Source organism: Hyalella azteca, unplaced genomic scaffold (genome assembly GCF_000764305.2).
Source record: "Hyalella azteca isolate HAZT.00-mixed unplaced genomic scaffold, Hazt_2.0.2 contig5696, whole genome shotgun sequence".
In the NCBI taxonomy this organism is placed as follows: Eukaryota; Metazoa; Arthropoda; class Malacostraca; order Amphipoda; family Hyalellidae; genus Hyalella; species Hyalella azteca.
The window spans coordinates 25,569-47,235 of NW_025935878.1; the positions used below are offsets into that span (position 1 = coordinate 25,569).

Below are 21,667 nucleotides of genomic sequence, written 5' to 3' on the forward strand. Positions count from 1 at the left end.
CAAAATTACCTGTGTCAGCACTATAGTTAACCTAAAACTTGAAAAATTCGATCTCCTATATCATTGAAATACTAATCATAATTACCGAAGTCAGACTGTAAGAAATTAATTCGCATAGATCAATAAATCCCGAAAATATGAAAAATAAGTAAAAAGATAGGTTGTGAAGATTTTCATTACACATAATACACAAGCAATCATTACATCATTAGTTGAAAATTGAATAATTTCAGAATATTCCTATAATTCAGATATTCGGATGGGACGAGCAAGATATACCACTATGCTAGATATACTATTAGTTTAATTTAGATATTCGCTGTGAGCTGGGGCGACCTTGCAGCGCCGGCGTGTGGTGGCGCGCACGTCGCGCCGGGCGTGACGGACTCGGCGATGTCGACAAAAAACGTGTGAGCGTGGCAGATGATCACGTACCCACGAATGCACCAAAAACAGCAATTTTTATTTTTTTTACTATAGAAATATTATCAATTTGTTGGCATTGATCTATAACAGGTTATGGCAAGGTTTGCAAAGGACTTTGAGCTGCGCCAAGGCTACGATGGTAGGAACAGAACTGTCGGCTCTGTCGTCTCAGGGAGTGGTCGGTGGAGGTTGTGTTTCCAGCTCATGGGGAGATTTTCAGCACACTCTTCAGTGCTTTTGTAGGGCTTGAGAATAGACGTGCGTTATATTGACGAAGTTCAGGATATGTGATGTCCTCGCTGATGTAGGTAAAGGCAAATAAAAATTTTGGCCTCCGCAAATAACAAAAATTGCGTTTATTTTGAAATAATTTCTCTTTTTCCGTTTTTTCGTGAGAAGATAGTTGAAGGTAAGAAAAACTGCATAAAAAGTATAGTTGCAAACCTTTACCTTTTTTGGATAACCACAAAAAGCTTTCAATGTTCTGCGAAATTAAGAATCGGCGACAGGCCTACGGCCCTAGTGTTTCCTAATAAACGCTGAAACAGCTATATCATTATTATTGTATATTATTATCTTGCACAAAAATATGATGGTGTCATAAGTTTCTTAGATTGTCGTCTAATGTCATTTATATGAACCTAATTAATGGTCACTGCAATATTCCACCTCAACATCATTTACCGCTGGTATTTTCTTTGTCTCCAGACAATGTGGCTGAGCGTGACACTGCGAGTGGTCTTTTCGCTGGGTTTCGTCTGCTCCTTGCCGAGCGTCAGTCTCGCCGCAGCGAAGCAGCGATCCTCTCCCCCAGCCAGGTCCAGGAGCGGTCCAGCACCAACCATCATCTTCAACAGCGCCCGAAATGTTATTCAACTGCCAGCCTCTAGAAGCCCTTCACCCCCACTTATGAAACACTTCAATTCTGTTTCAAGGTTAAATCCACGCAATGCGCCTCTGAAGTCAGCCGCTGGTGGTCCAATAGCTCAGAGATTGCCGAGAGTTTCCGCTGATGTTTCGAGAATACCCGCAAGTTACTCAGTCATTGGAGCTCCCTTAGTACAAACAAATATTCAGTCGTCAGTTAGTAGACAACAGCATGGCGGCACATTAATGTCACGGCCACGTAATGAGCTCATGAAGACGATACCTGGAGCAATAACTCTGAGCTCATTGCCTACAATGACAACTCCACCTAAGCCTTCCAGATCTTCAAAAATGGTACTTCCCGACCATCAAAACGTTGAAGTACCTGTTAAATTACATGCACAAGCAGCTGGGGCGACAACCAAGACAGACCATCCAGTCGGAGTGCACAAAGTGGCTATTGAACCCTCAGGATCAGGAAGTCAAAATAACAGCATTCCGATGCAGACCATAGCTTTTGCGAACAGCGCTGTGCCAAGCTACGCGAAAAAAGCACATTCGCCGGTCCTGCCCGCTGGAAGTGGCACTGCTCTACCCAAATCCTTGCTGGGTGCTGCCGGAGCTGGTGGCGCCGTGATCCCAAATTATTTCCTGATGAATCCTCCGATGCAGAAACAAAGAAGTACCGATAGTTTAACAGCTATTCGAAACGTCGGCAAAAGCGGCGACGAAAATAAAACGCAAAGTGAGGTTGGTGTGGATGTTACATTGAGAGACCTTCATCATGAGTGGAAGAGTGAAATATTGAAGCAATATTATCACACCATCAGCTCTGCAAATGTTCCTTCTATTAGGAATATGTCCGATGCCCTGGACAAAAACAAAACAGAACCCCAAAAGGCAAGTAGCAAAATTTTACTGATGACTGCTAATACGATGAATTCTTCGGACGGAGTTTCATTGAATAAATTACGGAACGTACCAGTCTCCAATGATAACAAACTGGCTCTAGTTAGAGATGTGGCAACCACTTTGAATTCGAGTTCTAGAAATTATGAAAGGGTCTCTAGAAATGCCTCTGCATCATTACCAGTAAATGTAATAGTAAGAAACGCATCGAGCAAGGATGGCGTTTCGCTCATTAATGGCAGTAATACAATGAAGTTGGATCAGAGAGAAACAGTCGTGAAGACGTCGACAAACGAAAGAACAGCTGGGATAACTGCTGTAACAACTCAAAGGGTAATATCAGCTGTAATTCCTCCCTCTGTGGGTGTGAGTCTTGAAGATCGTAAAAATAGCAGTCGATTAGACAAAACGAAAGATGTTTACATTCCAACTCGAAGTACCACCTCTGATAAAATGACTGAGTACCTAGGTGACGCAACTTCGCTACTCAACGTCCCTACTACAACTCCCGAAAAATACCCAGAAACCACTGAGGCTCGCACTTTTATCGAAACTTCTGATGTTATAAAACACGATAATCATCTTCCAATTAGTTCACCACCTATCAATACTAATACGAGACAAACCCAAAATACCAACGACTCAGAGGACACAACAGAATACGATATGAAATTCAAGCGTCCCAAAGAAGGTATCACCGGTAGCAAAACCGATGTACGATTCATGAATGAAGGCTCTATTTCAAAGGCAATAAATTCTGCGCCTCTGAACGTCATTCCATCACCACCGAGAAAGGATCCAAATCGTTTCCTTTATATAAATAATAGTGGAATAGCGGCAGAAAATATTAGACTTAAACCGGAAGAAAGAACCGTCCTGGTCACATTAGTTGACAAGCAAGGTAAGAAAATAGTTGTTCCGGCAATATTCACTCCAACAGACACAAAGGCAGCTCCGAGCCAGGCCACTGGTCTGTCCGCTCTTCAAGTGAATGCAGATGCCAAAATATCCCTGCCAGCTACCCCGAAACCAAGTGTTCTCAACACTGCAGAAGAAAACAAAATAAAGGACACTAATATTCTGAAACATCAGGAACATAAAAAACATTTTGTGCAACACGAATCCACTTCTTCGACTGCTAGGAGTACAACATTACCCATGACAGAAGCCACTAACTTGATTGATCTTATTTGGAGATCAGCGACTGAGGCCGTAACACCAATGACCACAACAAGCATTCCCACTACTGAAGGCACGAGAGTCACCAACTTGATCGATCTAATATTGCAATCAGCTACTGAATCACCTGTAACGACGACACAAAAAACGACTAAAGGTACCACAACCAGAACAACTAACCTAATCGATCTAATATGGCAATCAGCTTCTGAATCACCCGTAACGACGACACAAAAAACGACTAAAGGTACCACAACCAGAACAACTAACTTAATCGATCTAATATGGCAATCAGCTACTGAATCACCCATGACGACCGTACCAACAACGACTACTGTAACCACAACTCGCGGAACCAACTTGATTGACCTCATCTGGCAGTCTGCGACATCAGAGACGGGCATTGAATCAACCACTCCACAAATGACACAAGTGGTGGCTACCGAAAGTACTCCTAACAATACTCTCATTCCAGTTTTGAAGGACATCATCAATCAGATAGAAGCGCGACTGAATGAGCTTCAAGAAGGAATTGCTAACGGAAACACGTCATTGATAGAAGAAGTTAATTTACTGGCAGCTAAGATGGTAGAAGATTCTGACAATCTCGCCAAGGTTTCAATAGATAGAAAGCCAGACAGAGATTCATACTTGGTGCGGAGCTCAGATAGAAATGGAAACAGGAGGCCTGGTGTGCGTGTTGCTGATATTGTTCGAGATACAGCCATCAGTCCAGTTCTAACAAGACTACGAGATGAAGTGAGCAGAGGAGCAGAGAGGATCAGAAAAGAAATGTCGCATTTTGCGGACGACACTGCAGAGACTCTGATGAGAGGAGTTGATGATGCAAGTGAACGCGTGTCGAAGATCACAGCCACGAGTTACAGAGGGGCTTTGCAAACACGAGACGCTTTTGTGGGGCTACTTGGCAAAGCTCTCGAGAACATGGGAGTGTTCGTGAGCAATGCTTTGCAAGACACAATTGAAACAGCCTTTGGAACTGCTCGATCAGTTGGTCAGTTCATCGAAGGATTGAATGAGAATCTGATAGGTGGCATTCTTAGGCAAGGAGAATCTGTTCGCAACCTTTTCGCAAACACTATTGAAGAAATGGGCAAAGCCGGCGACAGAACGATAGAAGTTGTCAACCGAGTAGTGGACAGGAATATTAAAACAATTACAGAAGATATATGAGGAATTTAAAACCTAATTTAGTGGATAACTTAGCCAATTCTTTAATTAAAGTTAAATGGAATCAGAGTCCATGCAGCTAAACAATTATTTTCTTAATTTTTCATGCATATAACTGTTGCGCAAACTAGAAATAAATTCATGTTCTGCACATTTCATACGAAGGAATATGTACATATAATTTTATCAATGTAGAAAGAGATTCCACGATTTTTGTAAGTTAAAGTACAGTTTGTACAAACTGCTCGCGCCTCGAATGTAGACTGATTCTATCTAATATGAATGAAGAACATGAATGGTTTTCTTGTTTACCAAACTGTTGGAACCAACAATCTTTAAAATCATAATTTTCGTATAGTAAACATTTTCTGAGTTATTCTGCGAAAATTTGTGGCTCTGGTATCGAACAGACTAAGCTAAACAAGAGAATATCATTTAGTTACAGCTGTATAAATGTACATATGACATCACCTGCTTTTTAGTTATTTCAAAAGACCTTCGAAGTACCGCGTTGCATATGTACACTACTGCGTGCTATCTCAGGCCAGTAAATAAAAAATTCTTAGATCCTCGTTTAAAAACCTCATGATACGAAATTGTGATTAAAATAAATAATATAATATCACTCTATTTTTACTTCTACCCCTGAATGAAAGAAATACTTTGTAATATGATGTAAATTGCAACGTCCCCTAAAGATTTGTTGGAATTAAAATGTCAGCTAGAATTTCTCATTTTATTTACGAGTTTTACAGTTTATATTCCGACGATGACACCGATTTTTTAATTTGAATAATGAAAAGACTGAAATTGATCTTCGCACCCGTAAATTCTCTAACAATTTCAGCTGTCATGACTCAGGCATTTAATGATATGTGATGCTTGATGTATTTATGCTCATTTTCTGTGCTTGAGCCTTTTGGTCGAACATATGAACTAAAAATACTTTCATCATATATTTATTCCGTAGTAATGCTCATAATTACGATACATTGATCACCCAATAAAAGATTTTTGCTTGCAAATCTGCTATGGAAAATACGTGTTAGAAATCATTGGGGATGCGTTATAAAGAGAAAATAATGCTAAGAAACGCTTTTATGTGTGTTACAACTAATTTGATGATTTGAGTCTCAAAAATGATGAAAAAATAATTTTTTATAACAATAAAAGATACGAAATTACTGGAAATGATATTTATTGTTAATGTGATTCCAAAGTACATAGTAATGAATATGAATATCGCTAAAGAATATATAAGGTGAGTGCGAGATTGGATTTATACTCACAAGACCATCGAGATCTTGTGAAGCCGGTGACCCCCATATGGCCCATGCAACCGCTCAATTAAACCAAACACAATTCATTTACGTAAATGTGTTACTGCCTTGCTTTCCAGGTTATTTGTGCAACGGCAGAAAATCACGCGAAGAAAGCAATTTCTGCAAGAAAAAGCCTGTTGATGTAGTACAGTCTTCAACAGTCCCTCCAAGAGGGTTGATGCAATGAAATATTGGCCTGTTGAAATGGCCTGTTGATGCAATGAAATATTAGAACATTTCTTTAATAAAATTTTGGGGAAGTAATTTAAATTTAAATTAGTGTTTAACAATCTCTTTAAGAATATCGTGGAGAAGGCTGTTGATTTAAAACGATCTTAAAAAAATTCTAAATGAAAATTGTATGTTTTTGAGCTAGTGCAATCTTAAACAATCTTTCTAAGGAGATTGTGGAACATTCTTGTTGACTTGTTATAAGCACTTAGGTCAATATCGAATTACTAGAATCGATTATAAAATCTATCGATTAATCATTCAATTTCATCTAATATAAAATATGAGATTATATTTTAACAATATTAATTCCGAAAAATTATTTATTTATAAGTTTATATTATTTTAAAATGCACGAACCTTGAAGTTAAGAAATGCCTCCGGTTGTCTGCACAATAAGGTGCAGCGGAAAACACTTTAATTGAAACTCATTATTCAACTGGAATTTCTTATGTGGATACCTGCCAAATTATTTTCTATCAAAAGATTTTAGATTCCAGAGTTTGCTCAATGACACTGAAAATAAGGAAAATGTGATTTCAGGGTAATTGAGAACTTTAATTTCAAGATGCGTAAATTAATTGTGAAAATTATGTTGAAACTCAGGATCGCATACTAATTTTTCAATAGGGACATTTTAAAGATAAATAAGGAATGAAGAAATCATTTTATGCTTACATCTTCACACGCATGAGCGGATTGCGTGAGACCATCCCCTCTGTAGGATGAGGCTTGCACGTGTGTGTGAAGAGATCATTTTCAATTTCTGTAAGATCTATCGATAAATATTTCGTTTAAAGTAGAGTTATCTCGATATTTAATAATGTCAGTAAGACCTAACATGGCTTGCTCTATATACAAACACACCTAGAACAGGCCAAGCCAAACTCGGCCGTTTGTTCGTTAAACCTCGTAATATTAGTGAGAGAATCTTGCCAGCATATCAAGTTGTTTTTAAAATGTATACCAGAAACGATGAGAAGAGCCGTTCTTGACATTATTTTGACAGCGCCGGTTGTCAGTAGTTCGCTATAATCAGCCGGTACGCACAAATTCCGAAGAATCGCCTCCCAATATCTAATAACCTCTGTAATATTTCCATAACTATTGATTTAAAATGGATGATTATTCAGAAGCATCTACATAACCTGGGTAAATTTTCTTAAACACGCGGCCTAACGCTAAAAAACCCTCCGGAAATATTTTAACAGTTCCAGCGTCTCCAAGGAAACGCAGGATTGTTTTATTTAAAATATATCTTGAAGTTGATTCATTATACGGCATTGTTCACATTAAAATAGAAATATCAAAGACGTATAAGCAATTCATTAAAAAGGTTTTTAGCTCCGAAAAAACGATCAAGACAATAATTGTAATAATAACATGCCGGCAAGTAAAAATATGCCGTACCAATAATAAATAATGCACAAATAATAATTCTAACAATAACAGGCCGGCATGTGATAATATGCCAGTACCACATGTCAGTGTTTCCAAGCACCTCCAACATCGCTGGACACTTCGAACTCGGTACACTCACACATGCATGGGCAAATAAATGATGAACTAAGAATAAAGCACTGATCCCATGTTCAGATGGCGCAAAAATCTCAATATATCCTTAATTGCATAGTTGAAAATGCATCGAAGTATGCATGCCTAAATTTTTAATTCGTGCCAGGTACATCCCAAATGTCTTGATAGGGAGTAATACTATTCGTCACCAGTTCAATCTTTGGATTCAAAATGCAATACCGTCAGATCTCATTCATAAGCAGTTATGCCTCATTATCTGCATTCCAAATTTTTGCAATTAGGAAAAGGAAATTATCTCAAATGTCCCAAATCATTTGACATGGAAATAGTTTAACAAAATATTTTACGGTGCTTGAATACTTATCCCTTAAATATAAAAAATACTGCGGTTGAAAATGAAACCCCATGTGTATCTAATATCTCTTTTTAAATGCATCCCTTATTATAAGTATCGTGCTTGAAAGCCCATCCTGCATCCTGAATGTCCTAGAAATACCTCCAGGAAAGTATTCAAAATTCGAAGCACAAGCCTGCGGAAGGTTGGTGTTGGGCTTGCAATGCGGAAACGTCCTATAGTAAAAGTTTCCCGGCAACAACGTCTGATCCACCAAATTTTATTCAAAAACAATAATTGAATGATTCTTAGAAAATTCCAGGGAATTTCGTTCATAACAAACTGAGGAGTTCGTATAAAAATTGTGGACAATAAGGTGAAAAGTTAAAGCTAACGGCTAACGATACCTAAAATTATTTTGTCAAGAAAGATTTTTCCCAAAACCTGCAGGCGTTACCGTGTCGTCACACAGCAAACCGTTACTCCTAAAAGAAGAAATTTTTATTCGTTGAAAGTCCCATGAACTGGAGTTGTACATAGAATCTATATTAAAGTGGGCGGTTTGTGCACTTCCTAAATCAAAATTTCATGATCCCTGCGCTATAATACTAATAAAAAATTTCATGACATAATTTTTGCTTTAATGTTTCAATTATTGGTTGCATGAGCATTTTAAGACCAATTTTTAATAATTAAGGATTTGACATCGTCTGCTCCATTATTTTAAACCTGAGTGAAATCGTTGCAACAAAATCCTCCTAATAGATGAGGAAGCCGCCTGAAAACACACGAAAATTTGCAGGTATGGAAGTTCTCTAAATTTAATATGCTTCTCAGGTTCTTCTTCTCAGGTTCATTCTCCTCTTATAGCCTGAACTGTACGGCAGAATCAGAAACAAAAATATCAACGCAGCTACATGAACTGGAGCCTTCATTATTTACTCTGCTGATAATTACTGCTCTACAACTTAAATAACAAAAGTATATATATTTAGAAACAAAATATATATAGAAACGGAATATAATATAGAAGCGAATTCATGCTCGACTGCCAAGCATGTATGGATAAGACAAGAAACCTACTTATTTTAAATCGATCAAGCAGTTTATAATGCATTCTCAGTCGTACCAAATTGATCGCTGCAGAGTTAAGCTAAGGCTCCAAAAAACAATGACCTTGACGAAACATCCCTCCAGCTGAACCGGTTGTCGTCCTTGCCTCAACTACGTAAAATTAACCTGGAATTTGTACGAGAAAAAGCGACCTGTAACGGTTGGCGATTCACCTTATTAGGAAAGAAAGTCTACTGGTCAGTCAAATGCACGTTAGCGAAACTCGGGTCCCTTCCCGAGATTCTAGTTCATTCAACATATGATTAAGACTCAACGTCTAATCTCGAGGTGTGTCCCTGGAGAACCGTTTTTTCTCGCCCGTGCGGATTATCCGAAACCTGCATACGTGACTCAAGTCACTCGAGCCAAACCTTGAGCGCCGACTCGTGTGCGGGGCAGCGCAAAAACTGAAACCAAATATACTTTGCTGGCCCATCTCGGCCGCTACAACCTCACGCACACTCAGTCCTGAGTCAGAGAGTGCCGTGTTAACAACTGATCTAATAAATGTAAGTATCCGTTGCATTCATTTACTGTACAAGCGCATGCAGAATTTGACTTGTGAAATTTTAGAAGAACGATAGAAATTTCTGCTTTAAATAAAGGTAGTTAGCAATAAGGCGGCACCAGTTTACTCATTTGTGTGAAAATTAATAACTAAGCAATTAATTTAATCTATTTTCATCAGCTAGCTTAGATATGCTGGTCGTAAACGCTCATCTAAAGAATAAAACGGCGATCAGACGCGGTATACGAGGAGTATTTGCTTAGCAGATTCCCGCTTACAAATATATTATCGTACATAATAAATAATAATATATCCTTTAAGTGTATTTATCGCATGGCATGCAGATGGAGTTCCGTAAGTTCATTCAGTACATCCTAGTGGCGAGCCTTGCCCTGAGCGCCCAGGCGGCCCCGCTGGGGGATATCGTCGTCGAGCTCACGGACGGCTTCTCAGGCCGCGTCACCATCATAGGGGACGCTCTCCGCAACATCTCTGACCTCACCGTGGACGGTTAGGCTTAATTTTTTTACGAATAAAACAAAGGCTTAATAGCCTTAATACGCTCCACATATTGCAGGCGCAAAAACATTTTCTACTCCAATTCAGTTTCGAAATTGTGTATTAGTTCGTGAATTAGTTCAATTAATTGAATAATTTATCAATTTAATTATGTGAATTAATTCAATAATTAATTCATAATAGTGAATTAGTTCAATATAATGTTTGAGGTAAAGCCTGAGTTTGATCGGTTCTTCCTTTAAATAGTTGACTTTGTTTTTCGTAATGTGATTCGGAATAACGTGATTCAGGATGATGGTATTAATAAAAAATTGCAAGGATTATGAAGCCAGGACAGCGCCAGACTAACCTTGCGTTATATTAATACGTCACAAATATTTCTATAGAATAAATGTAATCATTATTATCAATATTAATGTGGTACGTCTTTGGTTTCAGGGATCTCTGATGTTCAGAAGGAGATAAACGACCTGCTGGAGGACCAGCTCAACCATCGCGTGGACGACGTCGAGGAGCTCAACGAGGCGGTGGGCGACGTGGCGAGAGAGACCGTCCAGGGTATCAAGGATACCGCCAACGCCGTGGAGGGATACGTTGACGACTCCTTGAAGGATGCTGGTGAGATGCAGGACTCATATTATATAATTTTGTTCCTGTTTCGACCAAGAGTGAGATGAGGCCGAGAGATGTTCATCAATAAAACAGTTATGAATTTATTGATATAACAATAAAACAGTTATGAATTTATTGATATAACAATAAAACAGTTATGAATTTATTGATAGAACAATTAAACAGTTAGGAATTTATTGATAGAACAATTAAACAGTTAGGAATTTATTGATAGAACAATAAAACAGTTAGGAATTTATTGATAGAACAATAAAACAGTTAGGAATTTATTGATAGAACAATAAAACAGTTAGGAATTTATTGATAGAACAATTAAACAGTTATGAATTTATTGATAGATGATTTATATTTTTTTAGAATTAATTTAGCTTTTGAAGGTTTCTTTTGTCCTAACTGACGTCTAATTTTAATACAATATACTAAACAATGTTTCTAGAGCATGGAGAAATTAAAAGAAATTATTCATTGAAACCAAGTAAAAATATTTCTTCCATTAAAGTTAATATGCGAAGTTATATTTGTTGGATGCATAATAATATGTAAAATATCATTCATGTGCCAGGACGTTTTGCTGACAAAACTTCCCAGTCTGGCATCAACGGCTTGGTAGACGCTGCGGAGGTGACCAGCAACATGGCGCGTGATGTTGCCACGACTTTCGTTAAAGTCTGGCAAGATACTGGCGACGCAATGCAAGAATATGCTGGCAAGATGGCTGACAATTCCATACAATTAGCTCGTGATGCTGGAAGTGTGTGGCGAACTGTTGCCAGGAATGCTGTCAATGCCCTCACCAAGTATGATGGAAACAGAGGCAACTAACCTCTACAGCAGAAGATATGTAGGAACTTGATCGAAAGTTATTATTATTCGATAACGCGACGATTAGCACCATGTTGCAAGTGATTCAATCTATGGTAGAAGAAATATTATACATCCCAATTTTAAATATCAGAAAACCAACTGACTTTTCGTCAAATTTCCGAGATTAAATTTTGTTAGGCTCTTTAGATAATTTCTAATTATCCACATTCTTTTAAATGCATTTATATGTACTACGCTGAGCGCTTTGTTCCTATGTATGATAAAATAATTGTTTATTCATATTTCAATTGAAGATACATTTTAGAATTGCTATAATCCAGAAAGTCAATTGACGGTAAATATGAATGTAAGTGACAGGCTTTCAAGCCTAAAGGAAAAATTACTGGTTTCAAGTTGGCACTGATATTAATTGAAGTTCAAAACAGATTGCACGAAACTGACAATTTTTGTTTATTAATCTTAATCAAGTTGTAAAAATTGTTGTATAAATCAATGTCAATCGGGTTACTTCCTTTATTCTTTACAAATAAAATTTCTTGGTTTTTCATCCCTTTCCCTAAAAATTGCAGAAGTTTTTCAGTCTATTTTATTAAACTATCTACAAATCTAGCCAAAACTTTGTAAATAAAAATTTCGAACGAACGCACATAGAAATTTTATTACGCTTAAAAATTACAGGCAAGATTCATGTGAATGATACACATAAGGTAAGGAAATGGGACGTATTTACATAAGACACTCATGTGTTCGAATCATGAGTCGCCTACCAAATAAATAATCTGTTATAAATTAAATAAGTTCAACAATTAAAAGGAATAAATATTAGACTATTGAACATTTCAAAAAACAACAACAATAAAGGTTAAAACTTTGCTTCAACGTACAAAAGACATGTAAAAACGAAAGGATATTGTGTGACTTGAACAATGCATGCAAGTTGAAACATTTAATACTGAAATTTGCTCTAAAAAAATATGTATTGTAGGAAAGGATGGAAAGGGGCTATCAAAATTGACTATGGACAGCACCTACTTTACATTATGCCTTGCTTGATCGAACTATGAAAACAGAGTTCGTTAACAGACAAATTTTACAAACGAGCTCTTCTTGTTTGTTACAAAAGCAACCGACGCAAAATTCTATAAAACGTAATATTCAATAAATGGAATCTATTATTTGTAGGGTAGTCTAGTTTTTGGCGAGGTTTATTTCATGAAGAACAAGAGCTAAATAAGTTTCAACACTATTGAGAATTTTGGCGCAATTTCAAAGTTCCTCTGTTCATTTTGTTTATTCAATTATATTGAATGAATGTCATAGGATTACTGTGAAAAATGGTCGCTTACGACGTAACTTTTTATATATTTTTTAGATGAATTAAATGTGGAACATCTAAACATCCAAGTCGTCAAACTCGGTTGGTTCCTTCGCAGAAATTGTTATTCTGTTATTTGCAAAGAAGTTACCGAGGCCTCCACTGAATAAGTTCGAGATGGTGCTGAAACTGCTTGTAAGCTGAAAATAAAATAAGAACTTACAGTCAAATTATAAGTTAAAATTAATTATAATTTATACAGACATTAAAAATGAAAATGAGTATTGATGTACAGACATGCTTATTGATGTACGCATACAAACGTCATGAGGGATAAACAATTTTTTATAGATAACCAAATATTTTATTGATTAATAAGCTCCAGAAATACTTACAAAATCTATCCCATTTCTCAAGAACTGAGCGATGTTTGGGTATCTGATGACAAGCATCTGGGTTTGTGGCGCTGGAACGCCAGGGAAAGTGTCAGCCCTCGCGACGCCTGGGAGCTTCAACTTGGGCAACGAGAAGCTAGGCAAGGAAGGCTTGGGGATGCCTGAAGGGAAAAGACTGGCCGGGTCTAAGCTCGGAAATGAAGGGAACGACGATGAAGGGAAACTTCCGAATGTTGGAGTTGGTATAGATGAGAAAGAAGGTTTGGGAATTGAGGGAAAAAATCCCCCCGTTCCAGAAGTGAGTGAGTCCAGGCCAGCTTTGCCCGGCAAGGTTGGCTTGTCGTTCTTAATCCCGAGGATGCTCCAGGTAGACTTTGTGTCGCTGCTTGTAGATGGTGAGGCAAGAAAAGTTCCTCCACTTGCTGGCACTTTTGGTTTCTCCGTCCCGATAGAAAGTTTTCCCTGAAAATAATGTTTGTTTTTATAATAGGAATATACGATTCAAAACGGCACGATAGAAAGAAATAGTCAAAATAAAAAAGTATATAAGATCAAACGTAAGTTCCACAAATTAACTGAAAGTTAAAGCAGTTTTTAACATTATTATGCTAATTTGCCAACAAATATTAGGCGAAATTCTTATTTTAGGACTCACAAAATTTTTTAAATCGAATACGAGATTAGATGTGGTGCCTCCGATCTTCCTTGCCTCGTCTACCGGAGTAGGTCCGTGGTGGTCTGCGTGTGGTGAGGTGATGATGTAAAAGGCGTTAAGTTTGAGAATTAAATAAACTTTATAGTTGCCCTTAAACTCTATAGTAGTTATATAAACTCTATAGTTGCCGTTGCTTATTTGAAAAAAACTCCATATCGCTTGCCATAGCATCAAAAAAGTTCGTATAAGCTATAATGATGGACATTTTTGACGATTCCTCAACATAATAAGGCGACTATAATTGTTATATTTTTACTTGGAAATCTAGTTCCGATTAATACTGCCAACTTAGATAAGCTCATAGTGAAAAACAAAAAGTCTTTCGCTTAAAATCTTAGCAGATTCAATATTAAAATTTTGCGTGAAATCACAACTTAAATCAACGACTTATTTAAATTTGGTAGCAAAAATCATAGTATTGGTCTGTGTTAGTATATAGGCGTTGAAGAACTTCAATACAGCATCCAAGTAGCATAAATTTGCTGCAATCAATTATCTAAACGCAGGAAACTGGCCTGTGGTTGTTGTTGTTGGTGAGCCACTAGGACAGTGTCAGGATGAACAAATTGTGGCACAGAGTGGCTAGGTGGGATCCTCACCTAGTGTGCCACTAGGACAATGTGAGAAGAATAACTTGTGGCACAGAGTGGCTAGGTGGCATCCTCACCTAGTGTGCTACTAGGACAGTGTCAGGATGAACAAATTGTGGCACAGAGTGGCTAGGTGGGATCCTCACCTAGTGTGCCACTAGGACAGTGTGAGAACAACTTGTGCCACAGAGTGGCTAGGTGGCATCATCACCTAGTGTGCCACTAGGACAGTGTGAGAATAACTTGTGGCACAGAGTGGCTAGGTGGCATAATTATTCATTGTTATTGTTTAACACATTTCTGTGACTTTAATGCAGTTAACTGGGCTTCAAATTGGCGAATTTGGAAGTTTTTCAGACTGCGATGCCGACTCCTCGACAATGAATCAATTTTCTCGCTCTAAGAACCGCCTAGATTTCCATCCGAAATTTTTAGGATAGCTGCAATCTCAGCGAAAAGTATGATAATGGCGATAGAAGCTCCTTTAAAATATATTACAGTCACGATATGTTTAACACAATAGCAAAAAATATAACTCAGTACTCACTGCAGTGAGTGACAGAGAGCGCATTTTTTCGTCGACGAAAACTTGAGGTCACGGACAGACGGACGGACAGACGGACAAACAGACAGACAGACGGACGGACGGACATGGCGAGCACAGTAGTGCATTTTTTCCATAAATGAGAAAATGCGCTAAAAACACCATATCGCATGCCGTAGCATCAAAAACTTTCTCATAAGCTATATTGATGGATATTTTTGACGATTCCTCAACACAATAATGCGACTATAATTGTTACATTTTTCACATGGAAATCTAGTTCCGATTAATACTGCCAACTTAGACAAACTCAAGGTGAAAAACGAAAAGGTTATCACTTAAAATCTTAGAAGACTCATAATTAAAATTTTGCGTGAAATAACAACTTCAATTAGGCATTTATTTAAATTTTATAACAGAAATCATTGTTTTGGTCTACTACTATAGCTACTATACAGCTACTATATATTACTATACTATACAGGCATTCAAGAACATTAATACTGCATTCAAACAGCATAAATTTGCTGCAATCAATTGTCTAAACGCAGGAAACTGGCCTATGGATGTTGTTGTTGGTTTGCCACTAGGACAGTGTGAGAAGAACAATTTGTGGCACAGAATGGCTAGGTGGCATCCTCACCTAGTGTGCCACTAGGACAGTGTGAGAATAACTTGTGGCACAGAGTGGCTAGGTGGCATCCTCACCTAGTGTGCCACTAGGACAGTTTGAGAAGAACAACTTGTGGCACAGAGTGGCTAGGCCGGATACGCACCTATGGCTAGGTGGCATCCTCACCTAGTGTGCCACTAAGACAGTGTGAGAAGAACAATTTGTGGCACAGAGTGGCTAGGTGGCATCATCACCTAGTGTGCCACTAGGACAGTGTGAGAATAGCTTGTGCCACAGAGTGGCTAGGTGGGATACGCACCAATTAAGTGTGACACTAGGACAGTGTGAGAACAACTTGTGGCACAGAATGGCTAGGCGGCATGCTCACCTAGTGTGCCACTAGGACAGTGTCAGGATGAACAATTTGTGGCCCAGAGGTGGCATCCTCACCTAGTGTGCCACTAGGACAGTGCGAGAATAGCTTGTGGCACAGAGTGGCTAGGCCGGATACGCACCTGCGGGTAAGGGGACGGAGACAGAGCAGCGGCTGCTCACTGCCACGAAGAGGAACACCAACTTCAGCATCTGTAAGTCAAAAAAAAAAAAAACTCAACTCATATTTCACGTTCAGGTACAAGCCTTCAAAATAGTGTTCGAATTTTTGTTCATCGACAGTCTTTCAAATGCCTCCTATAAAGGCGTCAAGGTTCCGATATATTAATTAATAAATTATGTTTTTTTTTTCAATTTTGAAAATCTATATGCCTATTAATTAAATGCACGAATACAAGAGAATGGTGCACATAATTAAGTTAAGTTACGCGTAATTTAAAATTAAGTTTAACATAATTAAGTTAATAAATTTGTGTTGAGATCTAGATTTATAAATGGTACTTAAGAAGTGACTAGTAATTAATAAATGATCTTAATTTACAGTAGATTTTTTCGACGGTTTCTTATCAAGGAACATGACAAAGTAAATTGAGTAATTTAATTTACCTTGTGTTTGTCCCTCAGTGATCCAAGACCCGATACTTGATCGAGATCAAGAGATTGCGCAGAATAGGAACCGTATAAAAATTATCAAAATAGGAAAAAGGCCGTTGCCCACAAGAATAGGAGTGTCAACAAAATAAGTCCTACAAATATTTATTTTTCAAAATATCGTTGCCAAAGTTGATACTCAAATTGTCTGGAAAACACGTGCAAACATATGTATTAAGACCAAGAATAAATCTGCCCTACGAGCTGGTGTTTCGAGTTACGCCCAATATTAACCACTCGAATTGCACAGAGAAAACTTTCCGAGTCAACCTCGACTGTATGTAGGATCTGTACTATTATCGTACATCGTACATAAAATATACAGAAACTGAGTGATTCTCCAGTCGCAGTGGAAAGCCACTTTCTCCACTTTCGTTAACAAGATTATAGAAATGAAAGTTTTCGAAGCAAAATTACTATGGCGAAGCCAAGAACAGACGATGATCTCACAAAGCTTGTTCGTCAGAGTTGATTTCTAGCCCCACATAGATACTACTGGGGATAGCAAGTCGTCCAAAAAGTTTTTCAAAATGAGCTAAAATTTTTTATATTAACTGGATATATGCTATAAATTACCGTAAGTCATTAACGACTATCAAAATTATTGAAAAATAATATGCGTTTAAAAATTACTTTTTAAAACAACACTTCTAAAGAAGCATGTGTCCCCGATTTTACTAATGTACAATGAATTTATTTCTTTATTTTTAATTATAAGAAAAAATTTATTTTTAAATTTTCTTTATATTAAAATAAATTAATTTTTTAAATTATTTATTCTGTAAATTTTTTCATGCGTTGTCTCCGACTTTACGCAAGTGTGCAAAATTTCGGATTGCTTGGATAGGAAGAAGTGTGTTGAATATCGATTATAAAATTTGTAGCCGACAAACAGACAACAAGAACTGGAGTTAAAGAGAAGTATTGTAAAATTCAAATCAATTGCAGCTCTGAGATATTCCAATAAAAAGTTCGGGAAAGTAAGCGGGTTGATACGATTTTTTAAAACTAATTTTTAATCGTAATATGGATACAATGTCGAGCTGCCAACGGTTTTAAAAAATATAACTCAGTACTCACTGCAGTGAATGACGGAGAGCGCATTTTCCTAAAATCGACGAAAACGTGGTCACAGACAGACGGACGGACGGACATGACTGGCACAATAGCGTTTTTTTTTCATAAATTTGAAAATGCGCTAAAGAGCTGACAGGTTATAAATTGGTGTCGCCACTAATTTTAAAACAAAACATTGGCGATAGCAAAATTATTGCGAGAATCTGTATAGGAATTTGAAAACGACTACAGCGAATAACTAGTATGGTATATAAGCTATGTTCTTAATGAGCGTCAATAGCCATTATGGCTGGTGATAGACGACACATGATGGCTGCAGACATCATCAGCTTTCAAAATCTCCCATAGTCATTAGGGCAGATAATGGAAGGCTTCAGGATATAATCTGATGACGAATCATGTCTGCTCTGTAATCGATATCCATTCAACGAGATTGTTCTGCGACACAGATCTTCCATTTTGAACAATTGGTGGTAACAAAAAATAACTAATAATCCCGTTTCTATTCTGTGGAACATGACTTGCTTCTTATCTCATACTTTCTATGAATCGAAATTTACGAATTACTCATGTTAAAAAGAAACGAAATAGAGAAGGCATCCTTGCTGGCGATTATGCATTGTTTATGACAAATATTTTTAGCGCATTTTCTCATTTATGGAAAAAATGCCCTATTGTGCTCGTCATGTCCGTCTGTCTGTCCGTTCGTCCGTCCGTCTGTCCGTGACTTCACGTTTTCGTCGACGAGAAAATGCGCTCTCTGTCACTCACTGCAGTGATCACCGAGTTACAAATTTTTATTTATGTAATATTCCAGGAGAGAACTAATGACCATAGAATAATTATTCCCCCGAGAGTCTTGGCTCTTAACTAAATATTAGATGCAAGTTAATTGCAATTGAAGGTCGTTAGCCAGTCTTAACTACGCATAGTATTTACATCGAAGTTATAAACAATCATTGTACAATCCTTCACATGCAAGAGCATGCGCAACGTTCCACGCTTGATACAAAACTTCTACAACGCAAGCAGCTGCCCACCACCTGACACCAGCAGGCCTGCAGGACGACTGAAGACGCGCGCACCGAGTGACCTGTCTGGCACCGCATGTCCCGCGTCGCACGATACAGGAGAAAGCGCGCGGTGGACTTTTCGAAAAGCAATTGTCCTCTTGGGCGCGCCCGGGCTTATTTTTAGCGCATTTACCATTAGGGGGCTAACAAAAAATATGTTGTGTCGGATTTAATTGCCTATCAATCAAGGAACCAGTTTGGTAGACAGGCATCGCCATCGCAATGGCGATTGTTTTCGAGATGGCGTTGGTGTTCGAAATCTTCACCGGTTGAGCCCTTTCTCTTTCAACATGCACCCGAAGAGAGCCACGACCTGTTCGGGCTTATGAACAGTTTTGTCTTGTGCGTGTGTGCATGTAACGAACTTTGGCGTCCCACAGCGACTTCCCGTTGTCTCGGTTAGCGGGCTTGAGCTTTTGGACGTGGCAGTCGTGCCGTAAGATAAAGCGCTGCCGCGACCCGATCTCTCGTGATTACTGAGGTCAGGAACGTCCGTATACGTGAAAGTAAAAACCCTATATAGATGAATGACAGTGAAATGGTATGAATAATGAGTGTGTACCTCAAGTTCGTGCACGGCTACTGTGATTCATTGATGTCCGAATCTCGAAAATTTGTACAAAAGGATTCGACGTCAAAGAGGTCCTTTGTCGGCCAGGAGGCCGTACTAATGGTCTGGAGTGCGGCATCCAGGTCATAATAACATACAGAAGTAATAATAGAATAATATACATAAGCTGCCTACATATCTGAAGTTCAATAACTATTTTCTCATTTGACTAATACTGCATCCTAGTCGTGCTGTATGACGCACAGACGATCCGAATGAGTGTGCATACGAAGGTATTAATTGTCACTGGGTATGCCTATTATTAGAGAACAAATGTTCCCTGTGTCCTGTTAACTATTTACTGCAAATCAACAAAAAACACCGATAATAATGTGTGTTTAAAGCTGGAAAAATAGAATTAATTACAGTAACGAGTACAATATATTTTAAATGACCTAATGCATCGGCCGAACTTTTTCGAGCCTGTGCTGCGATGCTGATCATTATTACGTGCCTTTACGTCCCTTGTAGAGCGTTAATTTCCGTAATGATGCTCCGACTCAATTAACTGTTGTAGGCATCAGTCATTCCTTACCGACTTTTTAGCGCATTTTCTCATTTATGGAAGAAATGCCCTATTGTACTCGTCATGTCCGTCCGTCTGTCTGTCCGTCCGTCTGTCCGTCTGTCTGTCCGTCCGTCCATCCGTGAGACTTGACGTTTTAGTCGACGAGAAAATGCGCTTTCTGTCACTCACTGCAGTGAGTATTTAAATTTTATTTGAGTTTTTTTTTTCAATCTGTACCCTTAGGGCAGAGGCGCTTAGATCTGAAGATCAAGGCAGCCCCAGAGGCAAGAAGATAATCTGTGAGGAAAAATTACCACATGTACATTACCTTGTTTAAAAAAAATGTGGCCTGGAGGTTCTGGAAGACTTGATTTCACACCATACTGTTACTTTCACTGAGTCGCTGTATTACCTTTCTAAAATGCCCAACAGAATCTAAATGAATTATCACATATATCCAATTAAAGAAGTAACAATGACATAAATTCAGCGTTTTGTAATGGATATTCTTTGACGTAACTGAGCTGTTAGCAGCAGCAAGCCAATTGTCTGTGACTCTCTCTACACTGCTGCAGTGACAGATGTGGCCTTTACAGTCCCAGGGAATAATATGATGAAACCATAGCTCTTGATGAATACTATGAATTATGCACAGTGGTTCAAATTTTCTTCTTATCATAGACATAGTCATGAGAGCCGTGAAGCAGCGATTGAAGGTATCAGCAAGTTGAACTTATTGCGGTATTTGTTCCAAAGCACACTTAAAAGTAAAAATCTTGAAATTAACCTGCTAATAGTTGTATCTGAGATGTTCCACGTCTATTAATTAATTGTTTCTGAATAATAAGTCACGTTCTTCTGCACGACTCCTTTACAAATATCTAGATGAAACAGGCTGATCTGAGAACTGAAAAATGTTTAGTTAAGTGACCAACCACAAATGCGCGGTAAGGGTTGTGCTATCGTCCGAGCAATATTACGGACGTGTTAAATGTCCATGATATAATTAAGATTCGTTATTTGGATATAGTCTAATTCTCCATGCCTGAAAATTTTACACAAGTTGTGATCCTTTTACAAAGGTTTTGTCAAAGTACAAAGGTTTGTCTGCAAGCTTAGCAAATAGTGAAAGAAATTTCTTGACTCATATCCCATAGGGCTCATTTTACTCAAGCATGTTAACACGTCACATTTTTATGGGGCTTAAAGGGAAATAGAAGGAATGAGTTATTTAATATACCAAATAGTAAGCAGAGATTTCCTTCTATCTTTGCTTTCCAAGCGCTGTATTTTGTCCGGAAATTAAGTTTTATTATCTACATGAAATCACCTATGAATTATTACCACAGTAAGTAAAATATCTGAACCAATCTTATGTTTATCATGCATTAAGAATAACCAAAAGAACCACTCAAAGAAAACAGCATTTAAGACATTGTTCCCGTTCTTACAACCATGTACGTGCTGCGTTTATCTAGGTCTTGAACAGCAAAGTATGTGTAATTAAAATTCTCATTGAAATTACTTGCGTCGTCTACTGAAGCAATTGGCATGCTAAAGGCATTTTTTTGTCGTATTGAAGCTGCGCAT

The 21,667-nt window shown here is 38.0% G+C and overlaps 3 protein-coding genes across 4 annotated transcripts; 2 read left to right on the top strand and 1 right to left on the bottom strand.

The window, feature by feature from the left end:
* The first annotated feature begins 532 nt into the window (after positions 1–532).
* LOC108666735 (mucin-5AC) lies at positions 533–5,197 on the top strand. 2 transcript variants are annotated; one of them, XM_018153654.2, is made up of 2 exons: positions 533–835; positions 1,135–5,197. In XM_018153654.2, exon 2 carries the CDS (start codon positions 1,138–1,140, stop codon positions 4,573–4,575), a length of 3,438 nt encoding a protein of 1,145 aa, XP_018009143.1. In that variant the 5' UTR covers positions 533–835; positions 1,135–1,137; the 3' UTR covers positions 4,576–5,197. The 2 variants fall into 2 exon arrangements, with proteins under 2 accessions (XP_018009143.1, XP_018009144.1); XM_018153655.2 differs by having other exon boundaries at positions 533–734.
* A 4,334-nt stretch (positions 5,198–9,531) lies between these two features.
* On the top strand, positions 9,532–12,138 carry LOC108666737. The gene is made up of 4 exons (XM_018153657.2): positions 9,532–9,617; positions 9,961–10,126; positions 10,574–10,753; positions 11,331–12,138. Exons 2-4 carry the CDS (start codon positions 9,961–9,963, stop codon positions 11,588–11,590), a joined length of 606 nt encoding a protein of 201 aa, XP_018009146.1. The 5' UTR covers positions 9,532–9,617; the 3' UTR covers positions 11,591–12,138.
* A 566-nt stretch (positions 12,139–12,704) lies between these two features.
* On the bottom strand, positions 12,705–16,960 carry LOC108666736. Its single transcript, XM_018153656.1, has 5 exons — positions 16,765–16,960; positions 16,281–16,350; positions 13,959–14,041; positions 13,304–13,765; positions 12,705–13,108 (listed from the first exon to the last, which is right to left on the bottom strand). The coding sequence occupies exons 2-5, from the start codon at positions 16,348–16,350 to the stop codon at positions 12,986–12,988; spliced, it is 738 nt and encodes a 245-aa protein (XP_018009145.1). The 5' UTR covers positions 16,765–16,960; the 3' UTR covers positions 12,705–12,985.
* Positions 16,961–21,667: the final 4,707 nt, after the last annotated feature.